Source organism: Abramis brama (genome assembly GCF_963993115.1).
Source record: "Abramis brama genome assembly, chromosome: 19".
NCBI classification, from domain to species: domain Eukaryota; kingdom Metazoa; phylum Chordata; class Actinopteri; order Cypriniformes; family Leuciscidae; genus Abramis; species Abramis brama.
In genome coordinates this window covers 2,110,376-2,136,898 of record NC_139981.1, presented here as the reverse complement: position 1 = coordinate 2,136,898, position 26,523 = coordinate 2,110,376, and the positions used below count along the sequence as shown (strand labels likewise).

At 35.3% G+C, this 26,523-nt stretch overlaps 1 protein-coding gene across 1 annotated transcript; it reads right to left on the bottom strand.

Annotated features, from left to right (window-relative positions):
- Positions 1-1,394: 1,394 nt before the first annotated feature.
- b3galnt2 (beta-1,3-N-acetylgalactosaminyltransferase 2) lies at positions 1,395-25,615 on the bottom strand. The gene is made up of 12 exons (XM_084092487.1): positions 25,380-25,615; positions 23,164-23,290; positions 19,965-20,065; positions 16,176-16,369; positions 12,007-12,102; positions 9,080-9,190; positions 8,392-8,470; positions 7,619-7,802; positions 6,797-6,934; positions 5,679-5,838; positions 2,982-3,038; positions 1,395-1,875 (listed from the first exon to the last, which is right to left on the bottom strand). Exons 1-12 carry the CDS (start codon positions 25,483-25,485, stop codon positions 1,747-1,749), a joined length of 1,482 nt encoding a protein of 493 aa, XP_083948613.1. The 5' UTR covers positions 25,486-25,615; the 3' UTR covers positions 1,395-1,746.
- Positions 25,616-26,523: the final 908 nt, after the last annotated feature.

The window sequence follows — 26,523 nt, the reverse complement described above, 5'->3', positions numbered from 1 at the left end:
CACATTACAACATTTGACTTATAACCTCATATTACCTCCTGCTAACAGTGATTTCTAGAAGCTTAACGGCAACAGTATAAACATTTGTTCACCAGCGACTTTTTCATAATCAAGAATCTTACTGAAAAAGCTAGCGAAGGTTAGTTAAACTGGTGACATAAGATATTTTTAACAATATGGGTTGATGGGAACCACTGACTTCCATGGTGTGGACAAAAAAAATCCTATGGAAGTCAATGGGGTCCACAACTGTGTGGTTACTGGCATTCAGGAAATATCTTTTGTGTTCAGCAGAAGAAAGAAATTCATACAGGTTTGGAATAACTTTATTTTTGGGTGAACTATCCCTTTATGGCAAGACACTACATGCCATTGTTTGTAGAGTTTTTTTTTGTGTGTGCAATAGTTAATTTTGGGCTATTTTATTATTGGACTTTATATATTTGCCATATCAATCTATATCTTTAAAGGCTGTGTGTTTGAGTCAGAAATCTCCTCTTCAGCAGCTTCACACACACCACATTTCAATTTTCACATCTATATTCGGAAGGTTTGTTCATATATCCTTCACCTGATTCATTAATCATTTTATTCCTAAAACATGGTGAAAATATTAGTTTTTTTCCTGGCTGTTGACAGTATGTTCTGATTTATGGAATGATGAATTGAGAAATCCAAAATCCCCTCTGTGAAAACCTTTATCTCAACAAAATCAAAGATTTTTAGAATTGTAAAGCTGGCTTCATCCAGTGTTCAGATTTCTGTTCTGGAAATGTATGCAAATGAGTGCATGGTTTATTAGATAATGCATCATTTGTATATTTGACAAAACATTTCAGAAAACTTGTAATATGCAATTCTCAATGTATGGAGATCTATTTGTTAATTTTTACCCTAATCATCTATAGTGTCTTGCCTTAAAGGGTTAGTTCACCTAAAAATGAAAGTTCTGTCAGTAATTACTCGCCCTCATGTTGTTCCAACCCCGTAAGACTTTCGTTCATCTTCAGAACACAAATGAAGATATTTCTGATTAAATCTGAGAGCTGTCTCACTCCTCCATAGGCTTCTCTGTTATTGAAACTTGCCGGTCCAGAAAGTTAGTAAAGACAATATTTAAAATAGTCCAAGTGACTACAGTGGCTCAACCTTAAGTTTATCAAGTGACGAGAATACTTTTAGTGTGCAAAAATAACGACTTTATTCAACTCTTCATTTTCTTCTGTGTTTCTCTGAGTGAGTTCACGTAGTGTAACAGTGTAACGTAGTGTAAAGCATCAGAACGGAGGCTCACTATTGGCTGACGCTGGTCATGTGTGTGATGCTGGCCAATAGTGAGCCTCCGTTCTGACGCAAGAAGTTGCTCTACGCTGATTCGTCATCACACAAACAGACACATTTACAACCTGTTTTTATTGTTCATAAATGAACATTTCAATGTAACAATTTTGGCGTCCAGCTCAGTTAAAAGTAGTGAAGAGGGTTTGCGTGTTTGGTGATCGAGAACTCGCCGCAATAAAGAAGGCAAAGGGACAGAAAGACACGTGACAAGATAAAGAACAGGAAAGCTGCCCTGACGATTCACAAACCCTGTATTTATGTCATGATCCTCAAAGCCAGCCTGTGACCAATAACAGAAAAGGACAAGTGAACATTATTATTACTGGGGGAAATGTGGAGCCTCTTGAAGACGAGACGAGAAATCTCCAACGCATCAGTGAAGTGTTGAGTGTGAAACATCAGTGTTCAGGAGCATCCGCAGGGATCGCCACACTTCCTCTTCCGTTCCCAAAGCGAGCGCAGCTCCTGAGCCGAATGCTGCGGCGACGACAACATGTCCACGAAACACTCCTTCTCACACAGCCAGCCTGAATCCTGTCTCACACACACACACACATTAGAACCCGTTATAATCCTATAACACTCCATCAATGTCATGGTTTGATTCCCACACTGTAAAAAGTGATCAGTTGACTTAACTTAAAAAAACTGAGGAAACCCGTTGCCTTAAAATTATTAAGTAAATTAACTTCATGCTTAATTAAAAAAATTAAGTAATGTGGAATTGTCAAGTTTACATAACTTAATTTTTTCAATTAAGCATTAAGTTTATTTACTTAGTTTTAAAGCAACGGGTTTACAATTTTTTTTTAAGTGAACGAACTGAACACTTTTTACAGTGTGCGGTTACTGATGAACTGATCAAATATAGACCTTTAATGCAATGCATAATGACCTTTAATAATGTATCGCTTTGAGTTTGAATTGAATTTGCCAGATGCCTTTATCCACTCATTCATATGAGCTGCAATAATACAGGAATGACGAAACGCGCGACTGCTGCACAGATCAGCATGTAACAGCCGGCAGTGTAATTCAGGACACTAAACCCTCCACATCAACAAGAGACTTGTGTTCAGGCTCAATATACACACAATTTAGTCATATATGGTAGTTTTTATATATATATTTTTTAATTTCAGTTTTAAAGTACATAAAATAGGCATGATTGTGTTTACAATCAATACTGCCAAATAATTACACACGAAATTAATATACAATATTACAATAACAAATAACAGTAATGACTAAAATAAATAAATACATACATGCATACATACATATACACACACACACACACACACACACAGTGTATATTAGATTTATTTGTATAAAATCAAGGCAATAGTTGGTTTTGAAATGATAGTAATATATCTATATATACTCTCTCATTATATACATATATTAACGTTTATTTTAGATCATATGTATATTATCATATATATATATACATAAAGGCAGTAGTTGGTTTCTGAAGGTGTGCAGCTGAAAAATTTAATAATTTTGAAATAATAATAATTTATATGTATTGATAAATATGATATATATACACATCTATTAACGTTCATTTTAGATCACATATAGATTATTATATGTATATTGGTATATTAAGGCAGTAGTTGTGCAGCTGTCTTTTTCACCTGATATTTGCGAGGTCCCACAGCAGCCATCCAAATGCCCATGCTCACATCTTCTCCCTGTGAAATCATGCATTTACAAGCTGAAAAACACTATAAATATCTTCTGCATACATCATCTGAATGAATTTGGCAGAAATGCCCTTTTAGCAGCATTTCTCTCGGTTCAGTGGCTTTATAACAGCGAGAAACCGATTAGAGACTCAACGTCCAGAACAAATGTGTGATATTTAGAGCGAATGAAATCGTTACAGGCATATCTGATTCAGCAAGCATTGATTTCAAGAGAGCATCGCTTATGAACAGGTGCTAATGGTGTCACGCATGTCTTTGTCATCATGGATTTCTGTAAATAGGGATCTTTATCATAATATAGTTGCATGCTGGGTAATTCTAAAAAGCAATCCCTAAAAGCGGCCAGGGCTGAGCACCTCCGCAAACTAATAGAAAATAATCAAAATAATCCTAGGTTTTTATTTAACACCGTGGCTAGACTAACAAATAAACAGAAGTCACCCGAACAAAATATCCCGTTACAGTTCAGTAGTAATGATTTCATGAACTTCTTCACTGAGAAAATAGAAAGCATCAGAACCACAATTGTAAACGTTCAATCCTCAATCGCGCCTTATAATTCAGCCTCAATTTTCCCCCCGCAAGAACAATTACAGTGCTTTACAACTATAGAACAAAAAGAGTTAAATAAACTTATCACTTCATCTAAAACAACAACATGTTTATTAGATCCTATACCAACTAAACTACTGAAAGAAGTGTTACCTGTAGTAGAAGAGCCTCTCCTCAATATTATTAACTCGTCTTTATCTTTAGGTCATGTTCCTAGAACATTTAAACTGGCAGTGATAAAACCTCTCATTAAGAAACCACAATTAGACCCGCATAATCTAGCAAATTATAGACCCATTTCAAATCTACCTTTTATGTCTAAAATATTAGAAAAAGTTGTGTCCACTCAACTGGGCTCTTTCTTGCAAGAAAATGATATCTATGAAAAGTTTCAGTCAGGATTCAGGCCGCATCATAGCACTGAAACTGCGCTCGTTAAAATCACAAATGATTTACTCTTAGCTTCTGACCAAGGCTGCATCTCAATACTAGTTTTACTTGATCTAAGTGCTGCGTTCGATACTATAGATCACACAATACTCTTAGATCAACTACAAAATTATACTGGTGTTCAAGGACAAGCATTAAGCTGGTTTAGATCATACTTATCAGACCGCTACCATTTTGTCTATTTAAATGGAGAAAAATCGATTATAATTCCAGTAAACTATGGAGTGCCGCAGGGATCTGTGTTGGGCCCTCTGTTATTCTCAATATATATGCTGCCACTTGGAAATATTATAAGGAAACATGGAATTAGTTTCCATTGTTATGCTGATGACACTCAAATATATATTTCATCACGGCCGGATGAAAACGCTAAATTATCCAAATTGACAGAGTGTGTTAAAGATATAAAAGATTGGATGACGCGTAATTTTCTTTTATTAAATCCAGACAAGACAGAGGTAAAACTTATCGATTCAAAAAACCGCCCACAAAACCTCTCACAATACAACTTTAACATCGTAGGATGTCCTGTTACTTTATCCTCTACAGTAAAAGACCTGGGTGTTATACTCGATTGTAACCTGTCTTTTGAAAATCATATTTCATATGTTACAAGAACAGCCTTTTTCCACCTTAGAAACATTGCTAAGCTACGTAATATGCTATCAGTTTCTGATGCAGAAAAGTTAGTTCATGCATTCATGACCTCGAGACTAGATTACTGTAATGCTTTATTAGCCGGTTGTCCTGCATCCTCAATAAACAAGCTACAGTTAGTCCAAAATGCAGCCGCTAGAGTTCTTACTAGATCAAGAAAATATGATCATATAACACCGATTTTATCATCACTACATTGGCTACCTATAAAGTTCCGTATTAATTATAAGGTATTGCTACTGACTTATAAAGCCCTAAACGGCTTAGCTCCAGTCTATTTAACGGATCTTCTATCGCCCTATAATCCATCGCGCTCTTTAAGATCACTAAATTCGAGGCTTTTGGTCATACCTAGGATATCCAGATCCACCAAAGGAGGGAGAGCATTTTCACATTTGGCTCCGAAACTCTGGAATAGCCTTCCTGATACTGTTCGTTGCTCAGACTCACTCTCCCAGTTTAAAACTAGATTAAAGACGCATCTCTTCAGCCAGGCATTCATATAACATTTTAAATCTTACTGTTCAAACTACAATCTGGCCTCTAGTTCATAAATGCCAGAGGAGAATTGGCCCCCGACTGAGCCTGGGTTCTCCCAAGGTTTTTTTTCTCCATTGGGTCACCTGATGGAGTTTTAGGACACCATTAGGTCACTTGATGGAGTTTTAGGACACCATTAGGTCACTTGATGGAGTTTTCGGTTCCTTGCCACTGTTGCCTTTGGCTTGCTCAGTTGGGGATATTTTGGGGATATTAATTTAATTTTATCAATCAATAAATTTACACTAGAAACAACCTTGTTGTGTTATTTTGGTTTAATGCTGTGAAGCTGCTTTGATGCAATCTGTATTGTGAAAAGCGCTATATAAATACACTTGACTTGACTTGACTTGACAATCCCTTTGTATTTTGAAGAAGGTTATGAAAACACATCATCATCAAGCATCATCTAGTGTGAGACGGCACCTGGTACGCTTTCAGATGTTGTGCGTTGCTGGCCAGCCACTCCACCAGATCCCGGGACGCCACATATCCAGATCCGCAGGCGAAGGCCGGATACGCAGGACTCGCATACTCCAGTTCCTGCCACTTCCCCACTCGATCCACGGCCCAATTCTGCCTGAAACTGAAGAACACGGTCCACAAGACAACTCAGTAAATCACACACACACACACACAGTAAACTCAGTAATCACACACACACACACACACAGTAAACTCAGTAAACACACACACACACACACACACACACACACACACACACACAGAGAGATCTTTTGTAACATTATAAATATGTTTACTGTCACTTTTTATCAATTTAATGCATCATTGCTGAATAAAAGTATTAATTAGTAATGTAATTAATAAATATACACTGCCGTTCGAAAGTTTGGGATCGGTAAGATTTTTAATGTTTTTAAAAGAAGTCTCTTCTGCTCACCAAGGCTGCATTTATTTGATTAAAAAAAAAAAAAAAAATAGTAATATTGTGAAATATTTTTACAATTTAAAATAGCTGTCTTCTATGTGAATATATAGTAAAGTGTAATTTATTCCTGTGATCAAAGCTGAATTTTCAGCATCATTACTCCAGTCTTCAGTGTCACATGATCCTTCAGAAATCACTCTAATATGATGATTTGATGCTCAAGAAACATTTATGATTATTATCAATGTTGAAAAGTTTTTTCAGGATTCTTTGACGAATAGAAAGTTCAAAAGAACAGCATTTATTTGAAATAGAATCTTTTGTAACATTATAAATGTCTTTACTGTAACTTTTGATCAACTTAATGCATCCTTGCTGAATAAAAATATTGATTTCTTTCCCCAATATTGATTTCCCCTCCCAAACATGTTACAAAACATTTCTATTAATCAAAGAATCCTAAATAGTTTTTTTTACATTACTGATTCAGTTTCAGTATTTTTACCAATTTTATTTCTATCAATCAAACCTTTAAGACAAATCTGTAACTCTAACCTGACTCATTCTGCTCGCTATAATTTCTTTGCATAACCATCTATTCTAATGAATCACGATGAATCTGATTCCCGAAGAGAAAGTGGTCCAGCTCACTCACTTGCCCCACCACAGGCCGGTGTGTGTGCTGGTGTGTGTGAGGCGTCTGCGCTCCGTCTTCAGCAGAACGGCGTCCACGTCGATATAACAATCATCATCAGTCTTGAGAAGCAGGTTGAAGTCAGCGTTTCCCACCGACCTGTGCGAGCGGGGAATTTACACGCTTCATTAAAACCCCTGAACTCTGCAGATCTGCTTTAACTGAGGCAGATTCACAATACAAGACACCGGTGAGTATGAGACCCGACAAACACGACAGTCAGAAGACCTGAGGATGTCAGTTACCATAATAACATATTACTGACTGACTGATAAGCACAAGGAAAATCCAGCTTTTAATGTTGTTTATGTGTCTATGTGGTGTTTTTAATATGCTTTCAGACAAACCATGTGTAAATTCATAAGTCGACTCCATTGCTGAGTATTTTCTCCTTAAAACTGCAGTGAACCAAAGACAGTCTCAAAAACACGCTTTGAAATCGCTGGTGTTTCTGACGTCACAAACTACCTTGTAACCAATCAGATCAGCGTGTGATCGTCAACCAGTGGATCTCTGAGCTGAGTGAGTGAGTGGAGGCGGGGCTCATTTGCATATTCATAGAACCGCGTATACTAAATGAGGCAAGGGTGTCGAGTTACATTCAAGATATTTTATTTTGGAGGAATAAATGCTTAAATATGTAATTTTGGTGATCAAAGATGAGTTTTAAGGGATACAATGACTTTAAATAACTAGCAAAGTTGTTGTACTATAATATCTGGCAAATATGCAAATTTATACCTGGAGAACGAGGTCTGGGAGGTGATCGGGTAATGCACTAACCACTTATAAAACTGCAGCAGTTTTAAAGGCACGTTCCTGTAGGTGTCCACCACGTCCACAAACACCATGTCTCCGTGTCTGAGGCTCTCGTCCCGCAGGGCTTCGTCCTCGTGTTTCAGCTGATCGACTCGACTCCGCTGCCTTTCTGCTCGCCCACGCAAGAGCTCAGACAACACCTCCACATCTGGAAAATTGTATTAAAAAAAATAAAATAAAAAAAATAAAAAAGTGTATCAGTTTCCACAAAATATGAAGCCGCACAAAAAAAGTGTGAAGTGAAACTAAAGACATTTATAATGTTGCAAAATATTACATTTCCTAATAAATTCTGTTCTTTTTGAACTTTCTATTCATCAAAGAATCCTGAAAAATAAAATGCATCACAGTTTCCACAAAAATATGAAACTGTTTAATAATAAATAAATGTTTCTTGAGCATCAAATCATCATATTAGAGTGATTTCTGAAGGATCATGTGACACTGAAGACTGGAGTAATGATGCTGAAAATTCAGCTTTGATCACAGGAATAAATCACATTTTACTATATATTCACATAGAAAAGGTTTATTTTAAATTGTAATAATATTTCACAATTTTTAATGTATTTTGTGATCAAATAAATGCAGAATTGATAAGCAGAAGAGACTTCTTTAAATAATCTTACCGAAGCTGCCAAAGTTCTCCTACATCCCAATCCATTCAGTTATTGATCATGAAAGCACAAGGCTGAGTGACACAGAACACAAACGCTACATAATTCTCCTCAACGTACCGTACACTGAAAACATGAATCCTCCAGCTAGACCCGGGAAGCCCAAAGCGCTCCTGTGAGGCAACGTGCCATCTTCAACCTGAGGAAAATACACACAATAACCTCATACTGATGAGAAGGAAAACTCTGGGATTGAAAGATGGACTCGTGCCACATCTACAAAACCTTCTTGATCTGAGCCAATGAAAACCCTCCAGAACAGAACAACTTTGCATTAAGTTATTGGACTGCAAAAAATGCTTTTCTTGCCTAGTATTTTAACTCGTTTCCAGTCCAAATATCAAAAAATCCTTAAATCAAGATGCATTTACTTAAGTAGGAAAATGCCATAAGATATTGTGTCTTATTTTCTGGGGAAATAAATAAAAACTAGGTGAGTTTTTGCTTAAAACAATATGGTAAGAAAAAGAATCTTGTTTCTATTTGAATTTAGATAACTTTTCTGACCCCATTGGCAGATAATTTTGCTTGTTTTAAGCAAAAACTCACTTAATTTGGATTAAATCCCCCGGAAAACAAGACATAAAATCTTAAGGTATTTTCCTCATCTAGTAAATGCATCTTGATTTAAGAATTTTTTAGATATTTGGACTGGAAACAAGACAAAAATACTAAGTAAGAAAAGCATTTTTGCAGTGTGCTCTTTATACTATAAGACATTCAAATGAAAGGAAGTTGTTGCTCTCACAGATCCAAACTTGAGAACGCCTCCGCCGTTATTCAGACGCACCGCTGAAGTGTTGACAGACATCAGACCGGACGAATCCTGAGCTTCCCACAGGAGCGTTCCCTCAAAACCCTGCAGATGAAGACCAGAGACACTGAGACGTGAAGAGAGTGCATTCTGGACTCCACTGATGCCTCGAAGAAATCTAATAAGTGATTATAATCAAGGTATTAAAGGGGTGGTATAATGCTCTTTTCACAAGATGTAAAATAAGTCTCTGATGTCCCCAGAGTGTGTATGTGAAGTTTTAGCTCAAAATACCCAACAGATCATTTTTATATAGCATGTTAAAATTGTTACTTTTTAAGGGTGAGCAAAAATGCACAGTTTTTGTGTCTGTCCCTTTAAATGCAAATGAGCTGCTGCTCCCAGCGCAGAGGGCGGAGCTTCAAGAGCTTGTGTCCTGAAAAAATTCAAAAACTTTTTTGTTTATGTTTAAATTTATGTAGCTGATGTGGAGTTAACTATCTTCTAATCATTGATTAGCATATTCTGTCATAATAATCTATAAATCGTGTTCAGGGGGGCGGGGTTTATGTAAATTCTAGGGTTGGTGATGTCACTAACCCGGGAGGAATGTCGTGTAGTCTCTACCAGCCGTTTGTTGTAGTCCTTAAAAAGCGATTTCTTTAAAAGCAAATATCTCCCTTTGCTTTGAACTTTGAGCGTTGTAACGTTGCAAATGTTGTTTATGCTCAAACAGCAACATTACACACTAACTAAAGTTAGAAAAGTGAAATCATAATCAACCACCCCTTTAAATAATATTTTTGCTTCGAAATATCAAATGAGTTGAATGACTTCTCAGAGTCATTCTCAAAATCTTGCTTATGCGATTTTACTTTTTACCAGTGTTGTACACAGGGTTCGAAATGACTTAGGACTCTTGGGGGGTCCCCTAAAATTTAATTATTAAATTATTAAAAATTCTGAAGACTACCTTGCTACACTATATACTGTAGGCAAAATTATATGGACCAATGTTGAAGGTGGGATAATGGTCTTGGGATGTCAGAAATTATGTGTTATAAAGTCAGAATTGCGTGAAATAAAGTCAAAACTGCGTCTTATAAAGTCAGAATTCTGACTTTTTTTCTCGCAATTCTGACATCTTTTCTCAGAATTGTGAGATATAAACTAACAATTGTGAGATATAAAGTCCAATTCTAAGGGAAAAAAATACAGATTTTTTTTTTTTTTACCTCAGAATAGTTTATATCTCGCAATTCTGACTTTATAACACGCAATTGCGACTGTATATCATGCAATTCTGACTTTATATCTCCAAATTGCGTATTATAAAGTCAGAATTACGAGATATAAAGTCGCAAAAGTTATATTCCTCGCAATTGCGAGTTTATATCTCATAATTTTGACTTTATAACACGCAATTTTGACTTATTAACACACAACTGCAACTTTATATCACGCAATTCTGACTTTATAACCTGCAATTGCGACTTTATATCACGTAGCCTAATTCTGAGATAAAAAGTCGCAATTAACGTTACCTTTTTTATTTTTCACTCTGTGGCGGAAACAAGCTTCCATAGTCTGCTGTTAGCTGGCAGATCATTTGGCTTCATACACATACAGCTAGCAAGAAACGTTGACAAACGTACTCTTCTAATCATTGCACTGGGTATCTAGTTAATGCAACTTTTGATATAGGAACTCGAACTCCTAATATTTTACTATAAGCAATTATGGAGATATAGACATAATCGAAGCACTTACAGGATTTTCATTCAGGATTTCACTCTTTGTGAGGTTTCGTTTTGCCGCGTTCAGCTACAGTGCGTGTCTGCGGGAGCACCACAACAACAATCTGTGACACTGTATAGGAACTTACTCGGCTAATAGCTGCCCTGATTGCTGCCTCGCGCTAGGAAATAAAATAATTACTGTTATAAATATAAAACGTCACTAAAGACCCTTTTCACAATCATTTTTAATGTTAAAATATATTTGTCGGGGACCCCCCAAAATCCAAAAATAAATTCTTATGGGGGGTCCCTAATGACTTATGGAGGGTCCGGGACCCCTCCAGACCCCCCTCATTTCGAACCCTGGTTGTACAGTTTCCAGTGTGATCATAATGGTAAACGTAAAAATAATAGACTTGACGGCAGAGAGACAAAGTGACACATTGGCAAATTATCCAGAGAGCTCCCTCACTTTTATGAAAGGCTGTTGGACGAACAAAAGAGGAGTGAATATAACTTATAAAAAAGGGTATAATTGCTGTGATCTTTGTAACTGTAACAGAGCGACCTCTTGAAGCTGAACTTCTGCTGATGAAACTGCAAACTATCTTCAGTAGAATTTCTCTTCACTTTATAATAATTCTTAAATTGACTGCACTTCTAACTCCTGGTCTTTCTGAATCATATCTTGTCCTTGGGTCTTTAACTGTAAATTCCCTAACAGATGCATTCACAGAAAACACGAGTTACATTAACAGCGCCATATACATAACATATTTCAAGCACTACTTCAAGGACCACAATCACAGATCTCACATATCAAACAATAACTTCATTATCTTTCAAATTCAAAAAAAGATATATAGATAAATAACAATAAACTAATATAACTAAATGATACAAATAAAGTGAAGCACATGCAAAGTATGCAATTTAAGACTTTCTATTCAATTTCTATTCAGAAATGCTTGATTCTGATTGGTCAGTCGCAACATTTCAAGGTCACAGAATCACTGTACAATGATGCTCATGCTGATATTTGAGACACTTCTTTAATGTAATCGCCGTGTAATGTCCATTGGTGCAAGCTATTCTTTTGATGGATGTACATTATCCATAACTTAGACATTAATGTAGGTGTTTTCTACAGATGCTGGTGTGAATGATGACTGAACGCGTCACCTTGGGTAGAATGAACTGCTCCACGGGCTTGTAAAACATCCCACCCACACGTGATCCTGGACTCAGTGTGCTGAAGCGAGCGCTCACCACCGCCTCCTGCACACACACACACACACACCAAGAGAAAAGAGCATATTTGCACAGCTGAAAGGGCAACACTCTCTGAATAAACTGACACACACGAGTCAACATGTGATTTCTGCTCCTCATCTTCATCGGCCTCCAGACGACACGTCTTACACCTCTTCATCTTCCTGGTGCGACTGTCATTTCCATCACTTCACACATCATGTGTTTAGTGTGAAATTCCATGGCGGTGATGACATTAGGATTATAATGGCAGGCTTTTGGTCTTGAAAAATGTTTTTTAATGAAACTTGGCCGTTACTCTTTCACGTATCTTAGCATGTGGTGTGTGCGTGCCTATGTATGCATGCATTTGTGTGTGTGTGCATGAAAAAAAGTGTCCTAAATGAAAACTGTGCAACAATTTTTCAGTTTTTTCCTAAATAAAAATCAGTAAATTTATTCTCGTTTTTGTTTTTTTGTTTTTGTCTATTTAAATTCTATTTACAAACTCACCACACACACTAATGGTCAATAACTGTAATTTGGTGAAAGCTATTTTTTCTGAAAAACAGGACACCTTTCACATGAAGATAGCACATTGTTTTAGAATTTTAGTCAAAAAATAAAAGGCTATTTTATATATCATTTATGCACATAAATAATACTCTTAAACTTTTGCATAATTTAACTGATATAAAAAAAAAGTTTTTAGATAAACAAATATATACGTCATATATTTATATATTTTTATTTATTTAAGATGATCACGTTACATTTTAAAACTATAAATATACGTCATATATTTATATATTTTTATTTATTTAAGATGATCACGTTACATTTTAAAACTATAAATATAATTTTATGATCGATGTTCATATTTAAAAATTTTCATATGTTCATATTTTGTCATTGCCATCACGTCACATGAATTTAGAAATTATGTAGCGATAATGACATTTTAGGACTTAATTGTCTTGTTAAGGCTATTTTAGATATCCTTAAATGCATGCAAATAATATTCACTTTTGCATAATTGATTATGACAACCAATTAGAAAAAAACTCACAGATTTTTAAATATCACACACACACACGTGGAAGTCTTGAAATGTTAGTTTCACTCTTTTATTTTTTAATCAAGATTATGATGTTTTAAAATATAATTATATTTTCATGATAGGTTTTCATATTTTAAGAGTGAACATCTGGGTCGTGGATGAGAGTAAAAAACAACATCAATAAAATAAGCATTTTGCAAGCAGAAATTGCCTAAATGACATTAAATTAAATACAGTTTTACTGTGACCTTCAAATAACAGCAACAAAAAAAAAAAAAGTGAAGATTGAATTCTCTTAGTTTTAATTAAAATAAACCCCTGGATATAAAAGTGTCAATAGTTGAAAAACCCACAACTCAGTTTGAATTGAATTTCTCAGCACTCAAACTCAACCCATTATTATATGAACAGTATAATTATATCATAACAGTTGCTGCTGTATTTCTAATTTCTAAATGTCATAGTTTGATCCAATAACCGCAATGAGGAGCCGTGATTTATAAGGTTTATTACTAAAGTTAAACTGCAAGAACTATGGTCAAATTGCCCAAGGCCAAGAACAAACCAATGACTTTAAAGGCTGGAAATGTATGAATAATTCAAAACAAGCTCTAATAATTTTTAATGGAACAACATTGTTGCACATATTGGTAAAGCACACTCCTAACACGACTGTTGTTGAATTCTGTCCTCTCGTCTGTTCCAGACTCCAGTTCAGTGTTCTCACATCAGCAGCTCTCGTATGTTAGTCTGTTGACTTCGACAAAGCGTGGAAATGTGTTAAATTGTGGAATTAAGCGGCGTGTGATTTCATCACGCAGATCCGCCGACCTCTGGCTCGTCCAACGCAAGATCAGAGAGACTTCACAATCAAAGCGTCCACTTCCAGCCGCGCTGATAGAGAAGACTTTATTGAGTTTGCTCTCCGCGCATTTATCTCTCCGGCTTGTCGGAATGAACGATACGTCTTTTGACTTCTGCCGCACGGCACATCTCCAGCACATTTATCAAATAAATGAGTAATGTCTAGCGGGGAATGATGAAAACTCACCTTAAAAAGCCAGCAGGATATTTTAGGTTCCTCCAGTGGCAAGAACTAATTGAGTGACTTTACAAAGTGCAATCCGAGTTTAATGGAAGATGACTGTTCTATGCATATTTTACAGCAACTGGTGGGTCGAGACACAAAAATGGGTCACAGGGTCTATTCTGATTTGTACAATGATATTGTGTCCCAGTTGAGAAGCAGTGCTACGTCTGCATTTGAAAACGGCGTTTTCGTTTAACAACGCTCTCCGTTCTGGATGAGAAACTTTTGGAAAACGCCTGAAAACGCTAAATTCACCTTTACTGCGCATGCGTAAAACCTCACAGGGTTCCCACACCTTGGTTAACTTCAAATTCAAGGAGCTTTCAAGGACCTTCCAGGTCCAATATCCTCAAATTCAAGCACTTAATGTGGGAACACATTTGTTGTGTTCAACAACAAACGCTCAGGTCCCATCGTAGTAGTTTTGTGCGCGCGTGAACGTCACGGCAACGTACAACTCAAGTACCTCACGCGGGAAACACTTCACGTAACGCGTAAATGCGCGTGAATGCGCGTAACTACCGTAAATCAAGCAAGCTAGTGTGCATAGGCCACGAAGTGTTGGCGAAATAACACATTAGTGGACCGGAGGGAATAAATATGGATTTTTTTTCCAGAAAACTTCTTGCACAAAATAAATTCCAGCACTTTCAAGGACCTGTGTCTGTGTGTGTTTATTTGCAAAAACTTTCCAGGGCCTTGAATTTTTTTTCCCAGATTCACAAACTTTCAAGGAACCCTGCTCACCGAGATGATACAGACGGTAATCTCAGTGAGAAATAAATAAAGTTATCGCGCAATTCTATATGATAGGATCATTTTATTTATCAGAATATCTCAGCATTCACTGATCGTCCAGGTCGCTCTCACTCATCATGTTTGGTCTAAAACTGCTCATGTTTTGCGACAGCAAATGCGAGTGAATTTTCTGTCATCTTTGCAGGACTGTGATATGAAGAGTGTGTGAAGTAACATATTTTAGCAACAGTGTGAAAGTCAATAGCACATAACAGGCACAATACCATCATAATCAACTAAACTTATGTCAACGTTTTTAAAATACCTCCGTTTTGACAGTCCACGCTACAACAAATGTACTTTGGAGAGCGTTTTCAAAAAGCTTTGTTTTCATTAATAAAAACTAATAAAAAGTCCTCCTGGGAAGTCGTGTTTACGACGGCAGGTGCATTAAAGTCACTTTCGTCACAGTACGATGGCGGTGAACTTTCTCTTAATTACACAAAAATAGAGCAAGGTTCTTAAACTCTAGTTCTAGAAAATGAAGAACAAATAAATGTGCATCATGTGTGCTTTGCTTTTTTATGTTTTTAATTAATTTATGAAGCCCCTGCAAACTTTATCATTACATAGTTATATTATAATGCAATCATATTCTGTGCAGGCAATTAATGCTGTAATGTTGGAGCTACAGGAATATCATTCCATAAGTTGCTACTTTTAATAAATTCTCTTTCATGTTCCACAGAAAAATAACAAGTTTGACTTTTCGGAATTTTCACTTTCAAATTTGAAAAACTGAACATTCCGAAAATTCGAACTCGTCTTTTTTCAGGGTTTGTGCGGATTTTATGAAGGGAAATTTAAGACTTATTTAAGACCAAGTAACAAAAATGTAAGAAATAAATTGAAGGGAACACAATTATATTATAATGCTATCATATTCTGTGCAGGTAATTAGCTTACTTCGCTGTAAATAGAAAAGCCTGACAATATGACTGATAAATACCTGTAAGTATTGTGGTATTCCGCCATGTTTCTCACTGACACGCACACAACTAGTAAAGATCAGGGCTTAAAGAAAATCCCGAACTTCCCACTCGTATTTACAACATTGTGGCATTCATGTGCGTTCAACTGGTAAATACGATCTATACGAGATGACTTGAACGCACCATTATATTCAGGTGACCCTGACGCCTGTGCTCGTACCTCTTGGTCCACCTGGAGCAGCCGAACGGTGACGTTCCCGGTGAACTCGTGTCTCGGGCCGTTGGGAAAGACGCCCAGCTGAGTGATGACCACAGGGTGAAGGACCTTGAAGTCCAGACTGAGCGCAGAGACGTCACACGGCACCAGCGCTGAGCCCTCAGGAACACTCAAGATGGACATCTCCTCATCCGACACTGAAAACACAGATCAGGGATCAGCTGAAGCAAGGGTTCAACGCCAGGAAAATATCAAATCCTTAGAAAAATAAAATGATTGATAATAATAAAAATAATATTAATAGTAATGATGGTTTTATTTTAGAATTAATGGATATATTTTAGTACAATACTTCTATTGTTATCTTTATTAAAAAAATATTTTAATTCGAATATAATTTAATAATAATAATAATAATAATAATAATAATATCTAATAGTAATAATTATACTATTATTAATTTATATTTTTATTTAAAAGTTACTATTATTAGTTTTGATGTTTTTGTTATTAATATTAATAATAATACATTTTATAAATTTTGCTAATAATAATTGTTATTATTAATTATAATAAAAATGCATTTAAATTAAAATATAAAATAATATTAGTAATAATAATAATAATAATATATATATTATAAAAATTAATATTAAATTATATTTTAATTTAAATAATTTCCCTATTAATAGCAATATTATAATTACCATTATTATTTTTGTTGGTAGTAACAACTAAAATAAGAATAAAATATATAATAATTATTTAAATTAAAATATAATTAAGAATATTAATTATATTTATTACTTTGAATTATTATTGCTTTTATTGTTATTATTATTATGGTTTGTATTATTATTAGTTAATTTTTAATGTGTGAGTTGTAGTGAAAAGCATCATCAGGCGTTCATCACACACGTTCCTCCTCAATAAGCGTATAAAAGCATCCCAGAATGCACCTGATGAATGCACAGAGTGAACAGACCTTGACAAATCATCCGTTTACCTTTTATGCTCACAACATAATTCTCATACTTTCATTTGTCTTTTAATAGTTTTGATTAAATGCAAAAACACATTCATTTGATCATGTGACGACAAATTAAACAAATAAGCAGAAGAAGGGTTAAAGATAAAGCCTTATGTCGAGGCCGCTGCAGAATAATCCACACATCAGCACTTTAAGAGACTCACTGCTCGGCTTAATTAGAAAGCGGCCATTTATTACCCAGGAGATCAATTGGAAGAACACAGTCGTTTATCGAGAAACGAGCCGCTCATTCCAGCTCTCCGAGCTCCAGACTCGCCGCTTCCTCGTCCTTGAGACAAAAGCCAATTAAAGACGGCGCAGACGAGAGGCAGAAGCACAGATGTGTTGAAGAGCTTTTCTCACACATTAGCATAACGCATCACCAATCACCGCTCTGAAACTCTCGAACCGTCACGCTCCTCAAAACACAGTAAAAACTGAGTAAAAATCACACCTGTGAATCGATCTCTCACATTATTTATCATCATCATTTACATTTTTACATTTATGCATGCTGTAATGTTTGAGCTACAGGAATATCGTTCCATAAGTTGCTACTTTTAAAAATTCTCTTTCATGTTCCACAGAAAAATAACAAGTTTGACTTTTCGGAATTTTTACTTTCAAATTCGAAAAAGTGAACATTCCGAAAATTCAAACTCGTCATTTTTCAGGGTTTGTGCGGATTTTATGAAGGGTGATTTAAGACTTATTTAAGACCAAGTAACAAAAATCTAAGAAATAAATTGAAGGGAACATCAATATGTAAGAAGAAACACTTAAAAGTTTTTAAGAGTCAGTAACAAATATCTGTTACTTTTTAATTAATTTTACTCGTTTTGCTTAAAGGATTAGTTCACTTTCAAAACATTTTTTGCTGATAATTTACTCACCCCGATGTCATCCGAGATATCTTTCAGTCGAAAAGAAATTAAGGTTTTTGAGGAAAACATTCCAGGATTTTTCTACACTGAATGGACTTCAATGGCAACCAACTATTCCAATGTTCACAGAAGGTTCAAATGTCCGTCTCAGTGCAGCTTCAAAGTCTCGACACGATCCCAGTCGAGAAATAAGAGTCTTATCTAGCGAAACGATCGCTCATTTAAATAAATAAATAAATAAATATATAAATAAATATATAAATATATAAATATATATATATATATATATATATATATATAATTTTTTTTTTATATATTTTTTTTTATTTATTTTTTTTAACCACAAATGCTCGTCGTGTACCATCTCTGAGATGCGCCACGCATTACGTCATCACGTTGGAAAGGTCACGCGTCACGTCATCTATCCAAGTTATTTGTCTGTGTACTCCGGTTCAGAAAGGAGGGAAGGGTGAAAAATTTCATCTAATTTTCTCCAACTTCAAAATCGTCCGACATCTTTGTTTTAATTTATTATTATTATTTTTTATTTATTTTTTCGTGACCTTTCCAACGTGATGACGTAATACTCATCTCAGAGATGGTACAAGACGAGCATTTGTGGTTAAAAAGTATATTATATATATATATATATATATATATATATATATATATATATATATATATATATATACACATACTTTTTTTTTTTTTTTTTAAATGAGTTGTTTCGCTAGATAAGACTCTTATTTCTCGACTGGGATCGTGTCGAGACTTTGAAGCTGCATTGAGACGGACATTTGAACCTTCTGTGAACATTGGAATAGTTGGTTGCCATTGAAGTCCATTCAGTGTAGAAAAATCCTGGAATGTTTTCCTCAAAAACCTTAATTTCTTTTCGACTGAAGAAAGAAAGACATGGATATCTCGGATGACGTCGGGGTGAGTAAATTATCAGCAAAAAATGTTTTGAAAGTGAACTAATCCTTTAAAACGACTAAAATATGGAAATAATTTTTACTGTTCCTTCTGATCAAACTGCAAAAAGTGATGTTTTTCCTCATTATTTCTCAGTTTTTCCAGTACAAACATCTAAAGATTCCTAAATCAAGATGCATTTACTTCAGATGTAAAATGACAAGTCTTGTTTTGGTGAAATTGACCAAAATGAAATTAAGTGTTTATGCTTAAAACAAGAACAAATATCTGACATTGGACTCAGAAAAATCTGCTTAATTTAGAGGTTTTGACGGATATTTGTTCTTATTTCTAGCATAAACACTTTTTCAAGACTTAATTTTACATTTGTATTTCCAGTAAATGCATCTTAATTCAAACTCGTTTAGATATTTGTACAGGAAAACAGGACAAAAATACAGAGGAAGATGTTCACTTTTTGAAACACAACGCCTTGACTTTCTGCTCTGATTTAAGACCAATTTAAGGCCTTAATTTGTGACTTTAAGACTCGCAGAAAGCCTGTTTTTCAGTTTTCCTCTAACTGACCATGAAGATGTGGCTAAATCATCAAAATGCAGAACGTTATTACAGGATGTTCAAACGAAATCAGCTGGAAGCCGAAACATGCTGACTTTTTAGAAGAGAACCCAAGTGCACACTATGATTTCAGGCCACATCCTGCGAGGCGTGCAGAGTGTGTGTGTGTGTGTGTGTGTGTGTGTGTGTGTGTGTGTGTGTGTGTGTGTGTGTGTGAGAGAGCAGGGGGTCTATGAAATGAACAGTATCAAAGGGAGGAAACGAGGCAGAAAAGCAGAATGGTAAAAAGTGACATTATCTAAGCCTCACGAAACTGAGTCTGCTCTGAATCAGGAACATATTTATGTGTTACGAATGCGAGTGTGGTTTATCAGATGAACTGACCGGTCTCCGTGAGGTTCAGAAGTGTGCAGGAATACGGGTCTTCACGATCCTCTGGAGCGACAGCACAGCCGTGTTCACCCACGATGAACTTCACCATCACCCTTTCAAATATAATAATAAACATCGATACATCAATAAATGATTCTGTAGTAAAATGCAAGTGCAACACTACTAAGGGTGTAACGTCAAGTGGAATTTAATAGCTTTGAATACTGAATTTCATTGAATACAGAATTAATCACAGTGTTTATGGGCTATTTTACAGAGGCTTTGATTGTGTCGCATCCATAGATTGTTAAAAGGTCGCATCCAATCAGAATTAAGAGTCTGAACGAGGTTTTATAATGTAAATCTGTTTTTACACTGATCTGTGGTGTAAAGTATTACTGTACTTGAGTATCTTTTTAGCTAATTTGTATTTTGACTGAGTGTCAAATATATTAGCAACTTTTATTCTGGAGTTGACTACATTTTTTGAGTAAGTATTTGTGACCCTGGATCACGTCACCAGTCTCGAGTCGCACGGGTATATCTGTGGCAATAGCCAACTATACATTGTATGGGTCAAAATTATCAATTTTTCTTTTATGCCAAAAATCATTAGGATATTAAGTAAAGATCATGTTCCATGAAGATATTTTGTAAATTTCCTACCATAAATATATAAAACATTTATTTTTGTGATTGAATGCTGCACAATCGCCAACATAAATGAACAACTTTAAAGGAGATTTTCTCAATGTTTTGATTTTTTTGCATCCTCAGATTCCAGATTTTCAATAGTTGTTTCTCGACCAAATATTGTCCTATCATAACAAACCATACATCAATGGAAATCGTATTTATTCAGTTTCTTATTTTATCTCAATTTCAAAAAAGTTACCCATGTGACTGGTTTTGTAGTCCAGGGTCACATATGTACTCTTTATTCCAATACTTTTCTGATGAGTAATCACTCATTTCATTTTGCATGGCACCTAACTTTTTCTGCATCAGTTTATTTCTGCTATAAACATGTGATATCGCCGTCTACAGGGCATCTGTATATCACATGAGATATACTGTATATCGCCGTCTACAGGGCATCTGTATATCACATGAGATATACTGTATATCGCCGTCTACAGGGCATCTGTATATCACATGAGATATACTGTATATCGCCGTCTACAGGGCATCTGTATATCACATGAGATATACTGTATATCGCCGTCTACAGGGCATCTGTATATCACATGAGATATACTGTATATCGCCGTCTACAGGGCATCTGTATATCACATGAGATATACTGTATATCGCCGTCTACAGGGCATCTGTATATCACATGAGATATACTGTATATCGCCGTCTACAGGGCATCTGTATATCACATGAGATATACTGTATATCGCCGTCTACAGGGCATCTGTATATCACATGAGATATACTGTATATCGCCGTCTACAGGGCATCTGTATATCACATGAGATATACTGTATATCGCCGTCTACAGGGCATCTGTATATCACATGAGATATACTGTATATCACCGTCTACAGGGCATCTGTATATCACATGAGATATACTGTATATCGCCGTCTACAGGGCATCTGTATATCACATGAGATATACTGTATATCGCCGTCTACAGGGCATCTGTATATCACATGAGATATACTGTATATCGCCGTCTACAGGGCATTGTCCGTTTCCTCAACCAAAATTGTCAACAAAGCCACAGAAGTGAATGCGAGTGCATTAGCAGGTCGTTGTGAATCGCAGGTGTTTCATATATCCAGCGCGTCCAGTGCAATTAGGCTTTGATTATTTAATTGTACTTATTTATCCGTTATATCCAAGAAAGATTTTGTCCATTATATCCAAGAAAGACTTTCTGAACGCTTGAGCTCAACTAAGTCTAAGAGGCTGTTGTGTCGACCTTGATTTATTGCAATATTGAGGTTTTATCTTGATTTTAGAAAATAAATGTGTCATTGTATATATTTATACATAAAGTACAGTGCAAAAGTCTAAGGCATGTTGGTATTTTCAATATGTTCAATACTTTCTTTAGTTCAAATGGTTTTAAGTCAGTTATTTGAATCTTTTGCTTCAGGAAATATCAGTTTACATTTCCAAACATTCATTTTTCCATTAATTGCAATAATCCAGTGTGATGTTTGTATGCACAAGGAGTCTGACAACAGCCGGTATGATCTAAACTCATCATCATCATCAAGTCCGTCTGGGATTACATGAAGAAACAGAAAGAAAAAAAACCTGAGACAGACTAAATCCAGAAGAACTGAGGCAACGCTTGCAGAAACCTAATGAGCTTTTGTTGGAATGATATTAAAATGTGGATTTTTATAAGGTTCGATAAAGTTGGAGGCCAATTTGTAAATTTTTCAGTCAATAACAAAGCCTGATCTTCTACAGTAAATCAATGTGTGAACAGAGTTGTAATGAGCCGTGTGTGTGTGTGTGTGTGTGTACTTGTACAACTATCTTTGTGAGGACCAGTTTGAGTTTTAGAACATTGGAGTGAGGACAGAGAGAGTAAAGTGAGGACATGTTGGCCGATCCTCAGTTTCTGAGAGCCTTTAAAGGCTGTTTGAGGGTCAAGACTTGGTTTTAGGGATAATGTTATAATGAGGTTAAGGGTCGGTTTAGGGTCAGGGGTCGGGTTAGGCACTTAGTTGTGATGGGTAAGGTTAGGGTAAGCGGCTAGAGATTGCATCGTGTCAATGAATGTCCTCATAAAGATAGATGTACAAGAAAGTGTGTGTGTGTGTGTAAGGGCTGTGAAACGATTAATCACGACTAATTGCATCCAAAATAAAAGTTAGTGTTTACATAATATATGTGTGTACTGTGCATAATTATTTTGTATATATAAATACATGCATATATTTAAGAAATAGTTGCTTATATATACTGTATGTATATGTATATATATATATATATATATATATATATATATATATATATAATTTGTATTATAAAGAAATATAAATATTTTATATATAAATAAATTTTTCTTAAATATATACATGCATGTGTGTATTTATATATGCAAAATAATTATGCACAGTACACACACATATATTATGTAAACACTAATTTTTATTTTGGATGCAATTAATCGTTTCACAGCCCTGTGTGTGTGTGTGTGTGTGTGTGTGTGTGTGTGTGTGTGTGTGTGTGTGGGACCGACCGTGTCCTGAAGTGCGGGTGATGTTTGATGTACCCCAGCCATGTGTCTCTTATGGCCTGCCGGAGCTCATAATGATGCCGAGCCGACAGAACGCCCACCAACACCTCATGCACAGCCTTCTGGTTATCTAAAAATACAATATTTAACAGAAACACAATAATCAGCTGATATTCTCCATCACTGCATATGTTTGAAACATGTAAAAAGCCTTTCTGGCAGGTTGAAACACAGAACAGATGAAAGTCTCTGGCAGCGGCGGCCCTTTGGATCCCCTAATGGTTTGTCACTTGTGTCCGGTTTCACCGTGTGTGACAGACATCAGAGTAAGTGTGTAATGTGCATCTGAGCCTTTGTTGCCAGGTAAATCTCTCAGAGACTTCAGTGAGATACTTTCTACACACATTCTTCTATTTGTATACACCTTTCCAATCACTAATGCAGGCTTCATCTAACACAGACCTGTCAGTGATGACGTGCATTCACTTCACATCTCATAATCTCAACCCCGCAGAAATGAACATATTATAAGTCAGTTCATGCAAGCTGTATGGCAAGCCGTTTTAGCTTAAATTGTACCCAGCGTTACTCGTCGTAATTGCATTTTTACTCGTAACAATTCCAATTAGAGAGCTCTACAAATGAATTTTTACTAGTCATACGTCTCCATTGACCTCCATTCATTTTTAATTACGGAGCTCTACAATTCAATTATTACTAGTAACAATTACAATTACAGAGCTCTCTAATTAAACTTTTACTAGTAAAAAAATGAATTAAAGATATGTATAATTGCAGAGCTCTGTAATTAAATTAAAGAGCTCTGCAAATGCATTCTTACTAGTAACAATTCAATTTTAGAGCTCCGTAATTAAAAATGAATGAAAGTCAATGGAGACGTATGACTAGTTGTTATGGAGTTGTTATGGAATAACGGAATTGTTAATAGTAAGAATTGAATTAGAGAGCTTTATAATTGTAATTCTTACTAGTAATAATTGAATAAGAGAGCTCTCTAATTGTAATTGCTACTAGTAAGAATTGAATTGTAGAGCTCTCTAATTGAATTCTTACTAGTAAAAATGCAATTACGACGAGTAACACTGCGTACAATTTAAGCTAAAACGGCTTGCCATACAGCTGTTCTACATGCTTATGGAACTATAGTGCGCAATGGTCAATGCATTGAGATTTAATGTTCTTATACACTGATTATTCATGTTTTAAATGCAGTCAACATTAACGTTCTATATGCATTGGATGGTCTATACATTATATTATGCATTAAGCAGTAATCGCTTCGTCTCAGCATCATAAGAATTGAGCATTAATGCTATATAAGCAAAAAAGTATTAATGTTTTTATGCATTCATGTTCTACATGCATTTAGCATTGAGGTTATGCATTAAATATAATATTTATACATTATAGTAAATAGACAGATTTTAATATGTATAGACCATTAATGCTCAATGCATATGTATAGAGTATTAGTAAAAGTAGTAATTGTTCTAAATAAAATGTGCATTAGTTTTTATTTTTACTCATCATCTAATTGAGCATTAATGTCCTATAAGCAGAATATATGAATTTTTTATGCACCAATCATTCATGTTCTAATCTACATTCATAGAACGTGCATTAAAGTTCCATGTGCATTGAACATTAATATTTCATACATTAGATAGATAGATAGATAGATAGATAGATAGATAGATAGATAGATAGATAGATAGATGATTTATACCATTAACGTTCAATGTAAGGAACTTTAATTTATATAGGCTATATATATATATATATATAAATATATAAATCTATATAAAACTAGCAATAGTTTACATATGCAGTCAGTATCTGAGTTTATATGCATTATTGTTTCTAATAGAATTGAGAATATGCACTTTTTTATTTTATCTTTACACGTTCAGTTAAGTGTTAGCTTTCTAAATAACCTGAGCACCAAGTTTCTATATGCATTAATATATCTACATGCATCTATATGCATCAGCTTCATAAGAACTGATTAATAAAGACTTGCATGCATGCATTAATTGTTCTATAAGCGTTTATATATTAATCCACCTTATGCGTCGAATGCAGAGGTCATACACACACACACACACACACTTACTCTTCAACACAAACTGCCATGCCTACAAATAACAGTGGGAACAGAGCAATAAAAGTCGAGAAGTTTCAGCCCAGCTGAGCGGTACCTGCAGAACTGAAGCCCAGCAGCAGCGCGGTTCTGTCGGTCCAGCCGAGCCAGTGGAGCAGAACCGCGAGGACACACGCAAACAGCGCCGCCGCAGAGCTTCTCATGGACGGACCGACGCGTCGCCGCTCAGACCCGTTACCGAACACACCGGCGGCTCGACCCGCATCGCGGAGTTCTGATGAGTCCCGGACGCGCCCGCGTCATGTCTAACTGCGCGCTGATGACGACACCAACAGGACAACCAATAGGAGTGCAGCGGTTGACGCGCTGTGCCTTCTGGGAAAAGTAGTTTTATTAAAATAAACGCTGTAATTCATGTTTTTATTAAAAATAATTAATTATTCAATTTAATTTAATTTAATATTCAACAATATTATTGATCTGCTTGCATTGACACCGTTTATTAAGAACTGAACTGAGCTGGACGATGAGAGCGGCTATATATATATATATATATATATATATATATATATATATATATATATATATATATATATATATATATATTAACTAAATTAATAACTTTTTTATAACAAAAATGAAACATCACTGAACTTACTTAAGCTGGACTGTGACGCGATTTTCTTCTAGAAAAAAACGTTGTTGCATTATTTTCCTGTTATCTCTGTAAAGCTGCTTTGAAACGATCTGTATTGTAAAAATATAATAAATGTGACTTGATTTATTTTATTGCAGGAAAAGAAACAATGCATTGAAATACAATAGCATAATAGGAAAACCTCAGTAAGAAAGATATGATCATAATTCTTAAGAAACGTGTTATTCTTATTATTATCAATGAGATTTTACAATAAGAGAAATCTCAGCAGGAAAGGCATCAAATCTGGCAAAATCTTGAGAAACTTGTTTTTGTGAATAAAACATTTAACAATGATGAACGCTGTGATTCAAGTTTCCTGAATTTGCAGTGACTATTACGTCAAGTTAGTGATTGATTTTTTTTTTTTTTTTTGCTGATGATTTTGATTTGGTAAATGATAACTGTAAAAAAATAAAAATAACGATGAGATTATAAAATTATAACATACTAAGTCATAATAATAATATAAAAAGTCGAAATTATGTCATTGCTGAGTTACAAGCTCATGGGCAGATAGATGTAATATTATTAAAAATAACTA